At 39.9% G+C, this 16,137-nt stretch overlaps 1 protein-coding gene across 3 annotated transcripts in view; it reads left to right on the top strand.

Annotated features, from left to right (window-relative positions):
* Window positions 1-15,751: 15,751 nt before the first annotated feature.
* LYN (LYN proto-oncogene, Src family tyrosine kinase) overlaps window positions 15,752-16,137 on the top strand; it is a gene marked incomplete at both ends in the record, with an annotated part of 33,585 nt that continues 33,199 nt past the window's right edge. Inside the window, one exon of one of the 3 annotated variants that reach the window (XM_081996274.1) lies at window positions 15,752-15,820. In XM_081996274.1, coding sequence (XP_081852400.1) covers window positions 15,752-15,820 — 69 coding nt within the window. Of the gene's footprint in view, window positions 15,888-16,137 lie in introns of all 3 variants that reach the window. The other 2 variants (XM_081996272.1, XM_081996273.1) reach the window with 2 other exon arrangements.

Below are 16,137 nucleotides of genomic sequence, written 5' to 3'. Positions count from 1 at the left end.
ACAGTATTCTCTTCTGTATTGTATTTGACTATGTGCAATGGCAGTCTTCTCCTGCTAGGTTTAGACAGGTAAAAAACCCTTTTCCTTGCTCCTGCCATTAAAGCAAAAATATCAAGATGCTTGGTATGGTATGATACAGGAAGGTAATTTCTTCTTTGAGCACAGAATACAGTGATGTGACTATACTATGTTTATTACATGTTCTGTATCTTGTCATACTTACTGAGATTATGTGCTTTCCTAGGGAATTGTCTCTACCCCATTAATTATCATCCTTTGCATTCTTATTTGATTGTTTTTTCTCCTTTATCTCTCTGCTCCTGCAGTCTTCCCTCTTCATTTATTTCTCAGCATCAATCCCAATTCTGACTTCTCAGGGATTTCAGCCTCCTCTCCTATACCTCTTCTCAGATGGTTGTCCTGAGAACTTCCCGTGCATGCCTAACAGTGAAACAGTCTCACTGGGTTTTAAAGCATCTTCTTTGCACAACACTTAATGGAATTCAGATGTAAGTTCATTGTGGACTCATTACAGCTCTCCTGAAACAAACTCAGGTAGCCATTGTGAACACTGATTTATTCTTACTTCTTGCTTGGAAAGTTATCTGCACAGGCCGTGAGTGCTGAAGTCGCATATAAACAATGGGACTTGCACACAGTCTTAAGATCTCCTTGTTGTGTGTAATCACGTGGCCTGACTGTGAGCTATATATTTGATATTTGAAGTTACAAACATTATAAACTTTAATGAGTGGCCAGTATGGTCGTAATAAGAATGCTGTAAAATTCTTGCAGTCTGCAGTATGAATGTGAAAATAATTCTTGTCATGGACCTCCAGTTGACCGTCAGTCTAAATCTACCAAAATTATCATGCATGCTGTCCTACTCATTAAGCTCTGTGTCCTGCACTTTACTTAGAAAGTCCTGGCCTGAGTCTCCCAAAGTTTGTAGAGTTCCTTTAAGTTGTGTGCAGTCACTTACAGGATCAGAGCCTGGTTCAGTGGAACTGGCTATGGTTGTAACTGCTAGGTCTTCATCTGCTATCAATTACAAGGCTCTTGACCACTAAGCAGGACAAGAAACAACAGAAAATACTAAATGCTGTGCAATCCAGTAATGATATGTTGTGAATACAGCAATGTCGGTTGTTTTCAGAGAGAGAAAACAAGAAATGTCAAGGCAAAGTCAAAATAGTAGCAGCAAAGTATTAATCGGTTTCTGAAAATGAAATTAATTAGCATGCTGAACGAATACAACATGTTTCTTCAAGTCAGTCCTCCACTCAGAACTTCTATTTAGAACTTCTCTCAAATATAAAAGAGCTTTAATCAAGTTACTATTCCTGCATAGCTGCTGTCCCGGTGATTTGGGAAACTGTGTTCGTTCTTGCCCTTGAGAAAGGTATCTGCAAAGACCTATATGTGTTTAAAATCCAAGGTCTCCAATTCTTCCTTGGAATATTTGAAGCAGGAGCAATTAAATGAACTGTCACACCAGTGATTCATAACCTTCCTTCAAAGGAGAGTTTCCAGATTCCCACTCAAAGTCCTCTATGAAAATGGAAAGAATGTAAAATATTTTTAATTTTGGTTAACTTTAGAGAAACTTCTTATTCATGCTCATGTATTCAACAAATGTGAAAAGCATGCTTAGAAACTTGAATGTGAATTCTTACTGCATGTTCAGTCAGTGACCTCTTTCCTTTTATACTCTTACTGTCACCCCAGCTTGAGCATGGAGTTTCACAAGACTTTGGTTAAAGTGTGCTTCTGTCTTTACATGGCAGGCTTTTAGACCTGAATCAGTGGCAATTTGCAGTCCTTCAGGATATGTTTGGTAGGCTCATGCAGTGTGTACTTGTATCTATTAAAAAACCCCCTCATCTCAAAGACTTAATCAAAAAACCTCCAAAAATTGTTCATGGTATAGCTCTTTTAGTTCCATTTATCATATTTGCAGAAAACTGTTGGTTCAGACAATATCCTTTGGTGCACCTGCATGTATCCCAAATTGCATTAATTGCTTAGAACAGTTTACTGAATTGGGCAAGAAATCAACTGGCACATGCCTATTTTAGATTCATGCCCTTAAAGGAATATAATTATCGCAGAGTTTAAAAGTAAGTAAAATAAACGAGTTATAAATAGACCTCTGTGAAGTGCCAGAACCTGGAGTACAATCTTACACCCTTGAAGTTAAGGGAGGTTGTGCTACTTACATCAGTGAGAACAAGATGAGGTGGTTCCTCACAGGAATACTTACAGTTAGTGCTGAATGTTTTTCTAGCATCCCTGTAAAGATTAAATAGCATAAAACTTCATTTCTGCTAGTGGAATTTACTGACACCGGATTTGACACTGTCTGATTTTTTTCGAGAACTCTTGCAACTTCCTCTTGCGACTTAAGAAAACTTGTCCAAGGTTTGCAAACTTCCAGGAGGAACTGGACTCTGAGTAAGAGTGTTAGCCCACATCAGCATGAATGATTTAACCCCAAATTTTCATCTAAGCTTAGAGTTCATTCTTAAATACGTACTACATACCCCAATACAATGGCCTGTGTTTTAGGAAGGTTCCTCTGTGTATAGAGGTTCCTCCTCTAATTCCCTATGACTAATAAAACAGTCTGCTGGGGAAGTGACTTTTTTTTTTTGCAAGTAGACTATATGCTGGTGTTTGAAGAGGGTGAAAAAATAATTTGTTTTTCTTTTGTGAAGTTCAGTGCTTTAGACAAGTGCCCAAGGCATAATATGATGTTACTATAACAAGAAAGCTATGTTTAAGTTGCAAATTTGGTCATGAGTACATGTCAGCATTTACATGTGGAGGTGACAGCAGATGAAGAAGCCCTCTGACCAATGGAGCAGGATGGTAAATGCAGCTTGGTGCAATGTAAAGAGAGTTACAAAATGACCAGGCTAGTACAGAGTTAGGATCCATTGACACAGAAATCATTCTGCACTAATTTAGTCATATCTGTCTTAATGCATGTTGAAAGCAGATTATAGAATGCATAAAACCAGGTAATGTTTATAATAATTGATTTATTCTATGGGGTAGGGTTACCTGAATTTGAGAGGACAAAAGCTAATATGCACTAATGATCTGCTCTCCCTTCCCCCCTTTTATTAAACACACTGAAAACAGAAGATAAACCCAAAGGAGAAGTGGTATACTTTCTATGAGGTCACCCTCAAAACCTTCATCAAGGGCTTGCTGGCTGTGAATTTGCTGTCCTCCATCGTGTTTTCATTGACGTGTTGTGCTAATGTCATGATCTTGGAGTTCTGTTTACAGTATAGCAATGGGTTTGAATTACAGGCACATCTCAAAGCAAGAGATCACGTCTGCAAAAGACTCTTTATTGCCAACTTCTTTAACTAGTTGAAGGCCATGTTTGTAAACAACCATCTTCTCCTCTTAGTCATAGGAGCTGTTAATGATTCTCCTTAACAAATGTCCTGTCAATACATTCATCCAGGCATGTGGAGGTTGAGCATTAGGCTTCCTTACTTGAATGAGGTGAAGGTTTCAGGTACCAGCTGCTACCTGCAAATATACCTTCCCATGTGCCTTCTGGAGGGGGCGGACAGAGTGACAAATTTCAGATGAAGAGCTAGTTGGGGTACGGCCTGGTGATGACATTAAAGAGACACCTTTGTTTTCCCCAAACTCACTAAATGTTAGCAAGCTGCCCACTTCATCCCATGTTGTCTTCTGAGGCTCAATGAAACAGGGAGAAGCTAACTCTTATTTCTCTTTCATGTATTCTGTACTAAATGCAGACACTGGGTACTGCACAGTAGCTCGTGCAGGGCCACTTGTTGCTGTGTCACTTGTTTGTGTGGCTGTGCCTTTGGTTTCAAGTACATTGATGGGTCTGTTGAAATCAACACCCGAGTAAAGCCACCATATGTATGAATTAGGCCTTTTGCACTAACATAGAAACCCTTGTTGTGTGCCTCTCAACTGCACCTTGTTTTGGAAGGCAAAGCATATGCGTGTGAAGGCAAAGGGGACAGCGAGGAGCTAGGTAAGTACTGTTGGGAGTGAGGAAGGATAGGTCCCAGATCTGTGTTCCTAAAATAAACTGTGTGAAGCTTGTCCTTCTGCCCTTCTGTCATGTTACTTGTTATGAGGATGATGACATTTGGGCTACTCCTGGACCTCACTCCAACACCTTGTTGGGTTTTTTGGGTAGTTTCTCATTTTCCTATGCCACAGTGATTGCTCTAGTCATTAAAAGGAGAGGGGAGAAGGATCCTTGTACTACTGGTAGACATGGACATCTATAAAGCTCAGGGCCAACATTAGACTACTGAAAGTTTAGCACACTGCCTTTATTGGCCAAACTCATCAATTTCAAGCTGAAAAAATTGTATGTGAATCATAGATACACTGAGCTTGAAATGTAGACGTAGTCCTTGGGATTTGCTAGCTGGAGTGGGACACTTTCTAATACTTAGGAAAAATGTCGATCCTCATCAGTGTAGTGGTTTGGCCAAATTTTCATCTGGAAATGGAGATTTGGTTATATGGAGCTGCTGTTTGTCATTACTGAGGTTTTTTTACCAGTAAAGGAAATGACATTTTTACTTATAGTTTGCATGACACTTTTAAGTCTGTGAAGTACTTTGAGAACCTTCCCTTTAATGTTAACACATTGGTATAGTTTTTCTCCGTTCCATTTCATATGATCCTTTTGAAGAATTTGATAGAAGTATTTATTCTGTTTTGACAAATTAAGATGTTATTTGACTTCTTCTCTTATCTTCAAAAGATATAGTACAGTGGAAAAAAGTTGAGGAAATGGAAGATGTGGTTGCCTGAGGGCTGGCAAAGTGAATTAATTCATTGTTGATAATGATTCAAAATTCTGGAGGATGCAGTTGAGGCAAATGATTGTAATAAAGTGAAGCGAGTGTTATAAGGTCAGAAAACAGATGTTAGCTTCATGTAATACTTAGTTTAAAATTAGTGCCAAAAACACTGACTACATGAGTCTGGAACATTTTCATAATATATAAAGTCTGTTATGCAATGTTAACAAAATTACAATCTTGTGTGGATTAACTTTCTTGTGTTTGGTATTTTTCTTCAGTTGAATAAACAAGGATCAGTAGTTTGTATAAATTATATTCCACTTAATTTCAATGTAATGTTTTGTTTCAGAATTTTACTTTCAGCCTTTTGCAAGCAATATAACATTATTATACTACCATGATGACATTAGTTATTTTCAGTGTTTCTTTTTGAATTTTTTTTTTTTTTTTTTTTTTTTACCACTGCCAAAATTCCTGCATGAAACCAAGGCAAAAACTGTGGTGGATTTATAGAAAAACAGAAGACACTTCCTTCTTGGTCAAGGCACCCTCCCCCCACCCCCCACCCCAACCCCCCCCTTAGAGCTACCTTTCATGTCATCAATGATGATGATATTCATTATATATGTTATGCTATCATTTATGAGTTCCAACAAAGGTCGTGTATCATTTAGCACTGAGTAAACTTATCCTCTCCCCAGAGACTTAAAGGCAAGAAAGGCAAAGGTTGGATTGGAGATTAGTATAATTTGAAAATATAGAAAACTGATTACCTGAACTGATACAATTAGTTTTACCAAAGCACTCCTATTTCAAAGGCAGTGGAGGGTGGTACATAATTCTCAAACCTCGCCTGACCACACCTGATTTCTATATAACTGTATTGGATCACTTCATACTTGGAAGTTCGAGATGTGGTAACTTAATCACTTATTTGCCATTTAGTATAGCAATGTGTTAATTAATGTTGGTTATTGCATACCTAAAATGCCTGGCCTAGTAAGTAAAAAAAAAAAAAGGAAATTAAAAAATGAGGGCAGTATAGGAGAAAAAGTTTCTCCTCATATGGTGCAATTGTGCTGCTCAGAACAGGTCTGCCTTTCCCAGAAACACATCAATACAGCATCAGTACAGCAACTCCAGGTATTTTATCTCACCACAAGTTTCCTGTTCTTATGTCAGCTGTTGGGGGATTTTTGCTGTATGATGTAATACGCAGTCCACTTCTACTGTAGTCAGATGGCAGCACACCTTTTTTTCCTGTTCTAATTTGAATTTTGATCTAAAAAATGTTTAAATTAGGAAGTGGGCTTGAGTTATGAATGTTGCAGAGCCCTACCCCTGATTTCAACATGCAGGCCCATGTGCGAAAGGAAAACAGGACACCAAAGGGTAGAAGAATGGGTGTCGAGAATGTCTGTGAGAACAGTAGTCACCCTGGTAATTAGTTCAAGAAAGGTTTCTGCCAACCCAGATTGGTGTAGTTGAACTGAGATATTTGTGCGCTGACATCGGGAATCTGGGCTCTGAGGAGGAAGAGCAGAAATGCTGGTGCAGGGCTTAAAACTGAATGTTGCAGAGGAAGTAGAAATGTGACGGGTTTATAACTGTAGTAGGAATGCAAGTGCTGGAGAGCATTAAGGTGACAGGGTGGTACTTTCTGTAACTGATACAGGAAAACCGTAAAAAATAATCTGAGATAGCATGAATAAAGTAGAATTTGTCTTGGTTGCAATTGCTAAGGAAGGAATTGTGAAAGAAGCTGAACAGGGTAGTGGTGCCTGTCTGCTGCGCTTCCCCAAACTCTTGGCAAGACCACTCTCTGTTGCCTAATGTTACATTAGCATTACATTGAGACTTTTTTTTTTTTTTTTTTTAATGCTTTCATTTGCAATGACCAAATAGGAGTCCCCTTGTGATATTAGGAGGCATTAGAAGCACCATGTGGCTGAGAATATCTTGCAGAAAGAATGGTCTGACAAAATAATGGGGAGAAATTTAATATCAGGGTGTAAGGTCATGCCACTGGAGATATGAAAATCTGCTGTGACAACGGTTTGTCATTATGAAAAATGAAACAAACTTCGATGTCTTAACGGATCGCAAGATCATTTTAAAAGGCTAGTGTGATTTCAGTGTGAAAATAATAAATTAATTTCTGGAATTTATTGGGCGACATATTTCTGTAGATGGAAGAAATATTAATACTATTTGCTGCAAGGCATTGCTGAAAGTCATCTTGCAACACCTGACCAACTCTAGCCTCCTGTCCTTAAGAGGGATGAGTTCAAACTGAGACAGATGTGGAGAAGGGCTCCTAGGATGACCAGTGGAAATGGAAAAGACCAAGAGGGCTTGGTCTTTAAAACCTAGAAAAGAGGCTGAAAGAGATGTGACTTCTTCCTAATCTCCAGAGAGGATGAAGAGCTAAGTGCCATTACTCCAAAAGGTGCTTAAGACTGGGAATTAGGAGACTGCCTCTAAGCCAAGTGGACTGAGGTTCTGAAGCCTTTCAGCAGTAATATTTTGTTCTTCCCCACCACCACCCATTAATGTCTCTGAAAATGGAGCGTGGCAAGCTGGCTTCTGAGCTTGTACAGTGTGATTCTGCTGCTCAGAATGGGTCTGCCTTTCCCAGAAAGTAACTTCTAGTCCTCCGCTCTAATCATGGGTGATAAACTAGATAGCTCTGTTATCTTGCTCTGATAGAAGTACAACCGGGGAAAATTTGAGGGTTTGACTTAAATGGGAATAAGTTTGAGGAAATCTCACAGTAACGTGCTTGTTGCATACTTTTCCACTACAGTAATATTTGGGTTTTGATGGTTACACTGGGGATTAACTTGCTTCTCTTCTTTGCTTGTTTATATAGACATGTATGTCAAAATACTATTTCAGCTTTGTCTCACCTTTCCCCCCCCCAAAAAAGATTTAGGAAATTCTTTAGCTTCTTCCATTTTCTCCTTTTTTAAAAATGCTGGCAGCTGGACTACTGCTTCTCACATCACAGGAACAACAGGAGTCTACACTGGGCAAGTCTATAACAGTTAAACACTGAGTAGATTTAGGCTATCCATGCTCCTTTTTATATGCAGTACAGGGAGCACATGGTGGTTTTTGCCCCTGTGAGTGTGTGTATATATATATATACACACACGCCCATGTATATGTGTATCATATAAGGGATAAATTCAGTTCGGGGGGGCATAGAGATTATGTAATCTGGACCTGTAGAAATAAACTAAATTAAAAAAGAGATTAAAATACATGAGGTGTGGAGTGACTGAGACATACGTAACCATTGCATCAGAAAGGCAAGGGAAGAACAAGCTGCTTAAGTTCCCCTAGTTGGTCTCCAGTGCAAAAACAAGATGTAGGAAGTGAAACAAGCCCAAGATGAAAGCTGACCCAGGATTTCTGTGTTTGCAGGAGTCCAGTTTGATGAAAGTTACCAGGCAGTCAGGACTTACTGTCTGTAGTAATATAATATAATATACATACATATTTTATATCTTTTATAGATATGTGTGATTAATTGCAGGTGTAGGAACAAGGCTCAATAAAACCAAAACTGACCATTTTTGAGACAGGCAAGGAATAGGAATTCACTTCAGTTGCTCTCTAGTTTAGTTCTTTCTCATTACTCCCAACCACAGATCATTTATTTTTGTCACTTATTCTCACTGTGGTGTAGTAGCACATCTTCACTGGCACAAATATGTATACAGCAGTACTGAAAAGGCTTTGCTGAGCATAACCACCTCAAATTAAACTCCCCCTCTGTGTTCCTTGGAGGTTGCTTTGCCATTCTGCACCATGCGATGATGGGTCAGAAATGAACCCACGTTTCCCAGGCCCCTCAGAGATGGTCCTCCTCATAGTCCCAATAACAGAGGTGTAGAAGATCGTTGCAACACTCAGGTACCACAGATGATGTGGAAGCAGATCAACATAGAGTAGAAGTCAGCAATAAAGGTTAAGATAACTTAGTTCTTTAAATTTAAGATTTTTCCTATTTTTTTCATGGAATGGGAAACTTGAGCAGTTGATTGAAGTGATGTACAAAGTTGGATGGGGTACTGAGAAAACAGGTGTTTGTGTCCTTGGGCAGAGTGGGCTTATGATTCTTTTTCCCCAGCAGCTTTAGATCTAAGTTGATCACTGTGAGTTTGTTTGTTTTTGGAGATGCTTCTGCCTTGGCCTTGAGGGTAATGCAGAGAAGTCTCACGTTCTCAATTATTCAGGAGATCTGGTTAAGGCATCAGTGTGTTACCTCTGGCTTTATAACTTGTGAGGTAGCAGCAAACCAGCCGGCATTAAAGGCCAGAATGAAATGTCTAAAACAGAGGAAGGAAAAGATACTCATTTCAATTTTTGAACGAGGTGTTAAAAAATAAATATTTTTATCTCTCTGCTCTCTAAGCTACTTTAAAGCTCCAGGTTTAAAACCAATTGGTTTTCTTTATATATAGGTATAAAAAATTGCTTCCTGTTCTTTGATTTGGAAACTTAAGTATAGAGCAATGTTCAAGACTCAGAATAATTTGGGGGTCTTGATTTTTTTAAACTTTTTTTTTCTTTATATTTCTTAATGCATTGTCTCTCTTTTATTTGTACTGCTAAGGAACATCTCATATATATGCATAAGATGTTTTGTGGCTTAAATGAAAAGTTTATATATAAACCTTGTAAATGAATACAACTTTATTTTATTTATGTATCTGTTAAAATACATATGTATATAACTGATAAAAGCCTAAGCCACGTACAGAATTGGTGTTTATATACATGATTACTGACTTTTTGAACAGCAGATCTATTTGATAAAATAGAGTTGCTTGTATGCTCAATATTCTAAGTTCTAATCCTTCAAAAAGTTACTTGATTATTGGAAAAAACAAAGTATAATCTATTTTGGTTGGTTTTTAAAAGTTGCAAAGATTAAGATGAAGCCATTCTAAACTCTTGAAAAGTCTGTGAGGATTTGAGAATCATTTTCCTGCAGACATGACTTCGATCAAGAAAAGCCCAGACATGTCGGGTGGATTTTTAGGAAACAGTACCTAATGTGCACTGTAACTACTGTATGTAACAGAGTCACAAGGAGAAGAAGAGTTGTGACCAGGAGCAAAAGAAAAAATGAGATTGACTTTGTAGATAATGCAAAGGATAAGTGCTGGGAGGAAATGAAACCTCAAATGCTGCTGATGGTGGATGGATAGGATAGGCGATGGTCACATGAACCTTGACTGCGTAGGAGCCTTGAGAGTAGGAGTTATTGTGGCTTTAGAGACATTACTCTGCTGGTAATATCAAAGAATGGTTTGGGTCTGAAGGGACCTTAAAGATCATCTAGTTCCAACTCCCCTGCCATGGGCAAGGATACCTTCCACTGGACCAGGTTGCTCAAAGCCCCATCCAGCCTGGCCTTGAACACTTCCAGGGATGGCATGTCCACAACTTCTCTGTTCCAGTGCCTCACCACCCTCATAGTGAAGAATTTCTTCCTTATATCTAATCTAAACCTACCCTCTTTCAGTTTAAAGCCATTACCCCTTGTCCTATCACTACATGCACTTGTAAAAAGTCCCTCTCCAGCATTTTTGTAGGCCCCCTTCAGGTACTGGAAGGATGCTATAAGGTCTCCCCGGAGCTGCCTCTTCTCCAGGCTGAACAACCCCAACTCTCTCAGCCTGTCTTCATAGGAGAGATGTTCCATGATCCCACTGATCATTTTTGTGGCCCTCCTCTGGACCCTCTTCAACAAGTCCATGTCTTTCCTGTGCTGAGGGCTCCAGAGCTGGACGCAGGACTCCAGGTGGGGTCTCGCCAGAGCAGAGGAGAGGGGCAGGATCATCTCCCTTGACCTGCTGGCCACGCTGCTTTGGATGCAGCCCAGGATGTGAGCACACATTGCCGGCTCATGTCCAGCTTTTCACCCACCAGGACTCCCAAGTCCTTTGCGGCAGGGCTGCTCTCAATCCATTCTCCACCCAGCTGGTATTTGTGCTTGGGATTTCCCCAAGCCATGTGCAGGACCCTGCATTTGGCCTTGTTGAACCTCGTGAGGTTCACACGGGCCCATTCCACGAGCTTGTCCAGGTCCCTCTGGATGGCATCCCATCCCTCAGGCGTGTCAACTCACCACACAGCTTGGTGTGATCGGCAAACTTGCTGAGGGTGCACTCGATCCCACTGTCTGTGTCACCGACAAAGATGTTAAATATAAAAAAAAGCAGGTAAAGCAACAGTGTTTTGGGGATAGACAGCAGCTTTTAACCCTGGAAACATGTTGCACTAGCCCCCATAATCTGTTTTGAAATTAAGACCCAAGTGCTGCTGTAGCAAGAGAAATGGAGGATTCAGAGGGAAAATTCAAGTCAAATGCCTCTAGACATCGAAATTGGTGTCTGTGGAACAACCTCCTCCTCCTGCAGAGGCTCTGTGGGATTGTTCTTATGGATACTCCTGTGGCTTTTCGAAGGGTGCCTGAACTTAGATTCCTGTCACCGCGCTGCAGGTGTGGTGCCTGTCTTTACCTTTTAGCCATGAAATACAATATGCTCTTTGTTAAAAGAGAAGCTGATGCTTTTTTAGATGCCTGCTTATAAGAGTCAGCAGCAATATATAGAGTTTCTTTTATTTAAGTGTTTATCTTTCATGTCTAGAGGTGTGGACAGGACAAGAAATGAAAAGCATGGATGAAAAGTAGTGTCTCCTCTATTGTAAATCTGTTGGCATGGGAAACGTCTGAGGGGAGACTGGCAGCATCTCCTCTAATGTCTGAATTATTTTTATCTCTGACGAACAATAACATAGTTTCATTTGTAACAATGCTGCACTCTCTGGGTTGCTCTTTGCTTACCATATTCTCTTTCTCTTAATATCTGCACAAAACGCTTCCTTGATGCTCCTTGCGATACGGCAACAGAGCACTATGCAAATAAACATTTTACACCGAGTGAAATATTTTATTTATGCATGAATGAACTTCCCCCCCTTCAGATTTTCCTTATGACTACTGTATAAACTAAGAAAGAGTACACTGAATAGACATTTTGTATTTCAAAGCTTCTTTTTTGTATGGGTGATTTGCTAGGGTCGAATGTTTGTGAAGTGAACTTTGGTAATGATACGGCATTTTGTATTTTGAAATCCATTACAATGTGTGTTGACTGAAACTCTCCTGTCAGTGCCTGCTGTTTATCCTAGTCCTGTGAATCACAGAATCGTTAAGGTTGGAAAAGACCTTTAAGAACATCAAGTCCAACCATCAACCCAACACCACCATGCCCAATAAACCATGTCCCCAAGTGCCACATTTTTGGAACACTTCCAGTGATGGTGACTCCACCACCTCCCTGGGCAGCCTGTGCCAATGCTTGACCGCTCTCTCAGTAAAGACATTTTTCCTAATATCTAGTCTAAAATCTTTAGTTTGATACTACTCTCAAAACCTTGGGAAAGACCCAGATCAGATTTCAGTTAAAATGTATAATACTATGCTGGAAACAAATACATCTGGCATTGCAGATGAACTGAGCAGTCACTGAGCAGAAGCTTTTGAAACCAAGACTGTTATATTTCCGTTGGGAATAGGACTGATCTTATGGAATTTTAAATGTGCAGTCTGGAACCCAGTGCACACAGCTACACAGAGAGCTGGCACGTACAGAAATATAAGATCTTGTGGCCTTTCAAGGGTTCAAAAATCTTTCGTTTCGCAGTATCAAAAGAGCATGTGCTCATTGATCCAGTTTCTACTGGATAGAAAAATAGAAAAAAAACTATTTTTCTACCTTTTTTAATGCTTTATCTCCATTGTCAACCTATAATTGTTTAGAAATAACACAAGGTCAGAAAATTAACTATTAAATTATATATCATATACTTAACTATAATGGTATAGATAAAGTGCTAAATGTTTACGTTATTGTATATTTTTCATATGTTTCTTTCGCAAGATTTAAGAGGCTTGCTTTATAAAGAAGCTAAAAGTCTCAGGATGTGTCTACATTAGTATTTTAGTTAGATTGGGGTCCCACTCCTGAAGCAGTTGCCCCCACTTGCTAGGCTGTAGATTGTGTTGTGGACCAGAGTTGGAGTGCAAGAACGTGACTGCTTTGGGAAGATGCAGTGCAGGGCTTACCTTTAGGTAAGGGCTTACCCTTGCTATGGTCTTGCTCCTACTGAATGTTTAGTCTTTGGGGCTATACTGGAGTGAATGGGGCAATAACCTCCCTTGAAGCAGGTATGGGCTTCAGCACCAACTGTTGGGGCTTTTTGCTAATGTCAACTCAGCTAAGTCCTGTGAGGACCATGGGCTTTCATCCCCATGAGGAAAAAAACAAAAACCCGTGCTTCATGATGAGGCTCAGGATCTTCTCTTTGTTTGGTGCGATCACATGCGTGTTATCTCACATTCTGTATTTGTGTGATTTCACACAACATCGAGTAGACTTCTGTGGGATTACGGAGCACCTGCACACTGTCATTACTGATCCGTTGTTGTTACTGTCACAAACAAATCCTCACAGCAGGCTTAACTTAGAGCTGTTCACGTGCTTTTAGCTGCAGAAAAAATCTGAGTAAAAATGCTTTTTGCTGAGTTTACACCAGCACTGGGCAAGCTGCAGTCTCTAAAGATACCTTCAATTTTCTTACAGCAATAGGGAAAGGGATTTTTGGCTGACGATTTAGATCAAATTACCTTATGTCCTCCACTTTAGCTGTTTGTTCTGCTTCTGCAGAACTATTCAAGAGCAAAAAGGTTAACACTTAGGTGGCTAAATACCTGATCTTGCAGATACAGCAGGTAATTAAACACTGGGCTTCCTGATGTCTGGGGTGAGCGTGCAAACACCAGCCTGCCTGTGGGTGTACAGAAATTGGCTATGAACCATTAACTACAAAGTAAGTGTCATCTATATATCCACAATTATAAATAATTTTTTAAAAATCATTCTTAGTATTTCAAAACAACTAGTGTGTAGCCCATGTAGTGCTGAGAATTTGTAAGAATCTCCCAATGGGTGTTCTGACAAACTAAAATTAATCATTAAAGGTGTTTGCTTCTAAGTGAAGGTTCTGGCTGAAGGTGTCTCCCAGGGCCTTCACACGAGTATGGGAACACTGAAACGTTGACACACAAGAAGAGGAAACCGTATTCTCTGCCTCTGTGGGATAATGATGCCTGGTCAGTGCCTATTGATTTTCTGTATGATTCCTTTTATTTTTATTTCAAGAGAAGATGAGAAGGGGAGCAATGAGTTCTCATGCTGTTTTTGAACCAGTATCAGAGTTTACTGCATCACTGCTGAAACCTTACGGACAGCCAAGATTTGTTGGCAATAGGTGACAGATAATTTGCAGAAAAGGTAGGAGAGGAGGTACCCTCCTCTCATGTTTAGAAGAAAACATTCAGCCTGTGGATAGGACAGTGCATCTGGCATTATGTGGTGCTTCCTTGATGGCGGGATGGGAGATTAAATGAAGGTGCTGTGGGAAGTTGAGACCTCCCACCTGGGAGTGCTTGTGGCCTTGGTTTGTTGTTATTGTCAGTCAGGATTATGATTATTATCAGCATTGTTACAAGTGTACAAGTCTTAATATGGACCCAGACCAAACTGGCTAGTTCTCCTACTTACGGAGGTAGGGCGTGTAAGGCCCCATTGCGTTGAAACGGTTGCGTCTGCAAGTGGAGACCTCTACTACTTCAGCTATTTACTTTGAGGACCTTTTCGATCCTAGAGGTGAGGGTAAAAGTGAGGTGTAGTGTAGGCTGTTAACAATCTGCTTTAGCTTCTCCAGCTGTGCTTTACCCAGTGCTGTTTTACTTGAGCCCGTATATGCACTGAGCTCTTATTTTAGGTTTTACATTATTCTTCAAAGAACTGCCTTTAAAGATTAATTAGGGCAGGGAGGAAGTGAGAGTGTGTGTGCCTGCAAGGGAAAATGTGAGTGTGATCCTAGCATTAGAGCACTGACCTGAAAGGAGGGAGAGAGGAAGAAAGGAGAGGTTTGAGAAGCATTCATAGTGGATTCTTTGAAGAGTAAGTATAATTCCTCTGAGAGAGGAATACAGATACAATGTTGTATATGTGCCTGCTGAAGTACTGTGTAATTACATCATGGGATTAGCAGTCAGGTTCCAGTCATGTAGATGCTAACAGCTGTATCTCATCTGATTTAGCATGGATGCACATCCTGAGCCTTATAAATTGTATTGAAGAAGAAGTACTTGTGTGGTGATTTGTCATCACCGATACATGCATCGGCTATTTTAGACTGCTGTAACAGGCCTGTTTGAACGAGGAGATTCATTACTGAAGGTCATGGTAGCACCATATCTGCCATGGAGCTGGGGCTGCACCAGTCATCAGCCTCATGTGAGACAGGGATTTGAATCAAACTGAGCTCCCTGTTAGACTGGCATATGCAAGATGAAGTGGGGAGATACAGGCTTTGCTAAATCTAGCTGCAGTTCTCATCATTTGGACTGGAATTTATTCCTACAACTTCCAGAGCAGCCTTTTCTCTAAAACATACAGAAATAAGTTGTCACTACAGTAATTATATTTTTTCTTATATCTATTCTGAAGCTCACAGAGGTATCAGAAAGATGTAAGGGATTTGAGGGGTGGCAGATTGGGGAGAAAAGATGATAAATCCGAAAATGTTGAAATGGTAAATAACTATTTTGAAGTATTTTCTTCATGTGTGGATTGAGACAAGAAGTAATTTCTTTCCTTTGCAAGCAGAAAAGAGCTTTCAGCATGTGTTCCTAACCTTCAGTTGTTCTCCACGTGAACTATTGTGTATGAAAAGGAAGCACGTTTTTGCTGCGTAGCCCAGATGATTGCATGGGAAACAGCTTGGTTTATGGCCTAATGTTCTTGTGTAATACCTTTTTTATTCCAACAGGAAATATGGGATGTATAAAATCAAAAAGGAAAGAGAATCTGCATGGAGATGGGCTAGATTTGAAGAATCAACCAGTACGTAAAACTGAACGAACTATTTATGTGAGGGATCCAACGTCCAATAAACAGCAAAGGCCAGTAAGTAGATAGTCTCAGGGGAGAATTCCAGTAGCAAGATCAAAGCATGACTGGCATAACTTAAATTTCAATCCAAAGCGCATGCATGAAGAAATTCAAATGATCATTAGTCCACAAATGGTCTTCTAGTGTTGTGCAGTTCACCCTCAACGAATAATTACTTAAAGAAATAAAAAATAAAAATTGGCGGTTTGTTACTTAATTGCTTTATGTTTGTCGTAGTTTTCTGCATGAAAACAGTAATGCTCGGCAAG

This window comes from Phaethon aethereus (assembly GCF_964289735.1).
Source record: "Phaethon aethereus genome assembly, chromosome: 2".
In the NCBI taxonomy this organism is placed as follows: domain Eukaryota; kingdom Metazoa; phylum Chordata; class Aves; order Phaethontiformes; family Phaethontidae; genus Phaethon; species Phaethon aethereus.
This window is presented reverse-complemented; position numbering and strand designations above follow the sequence as displayed.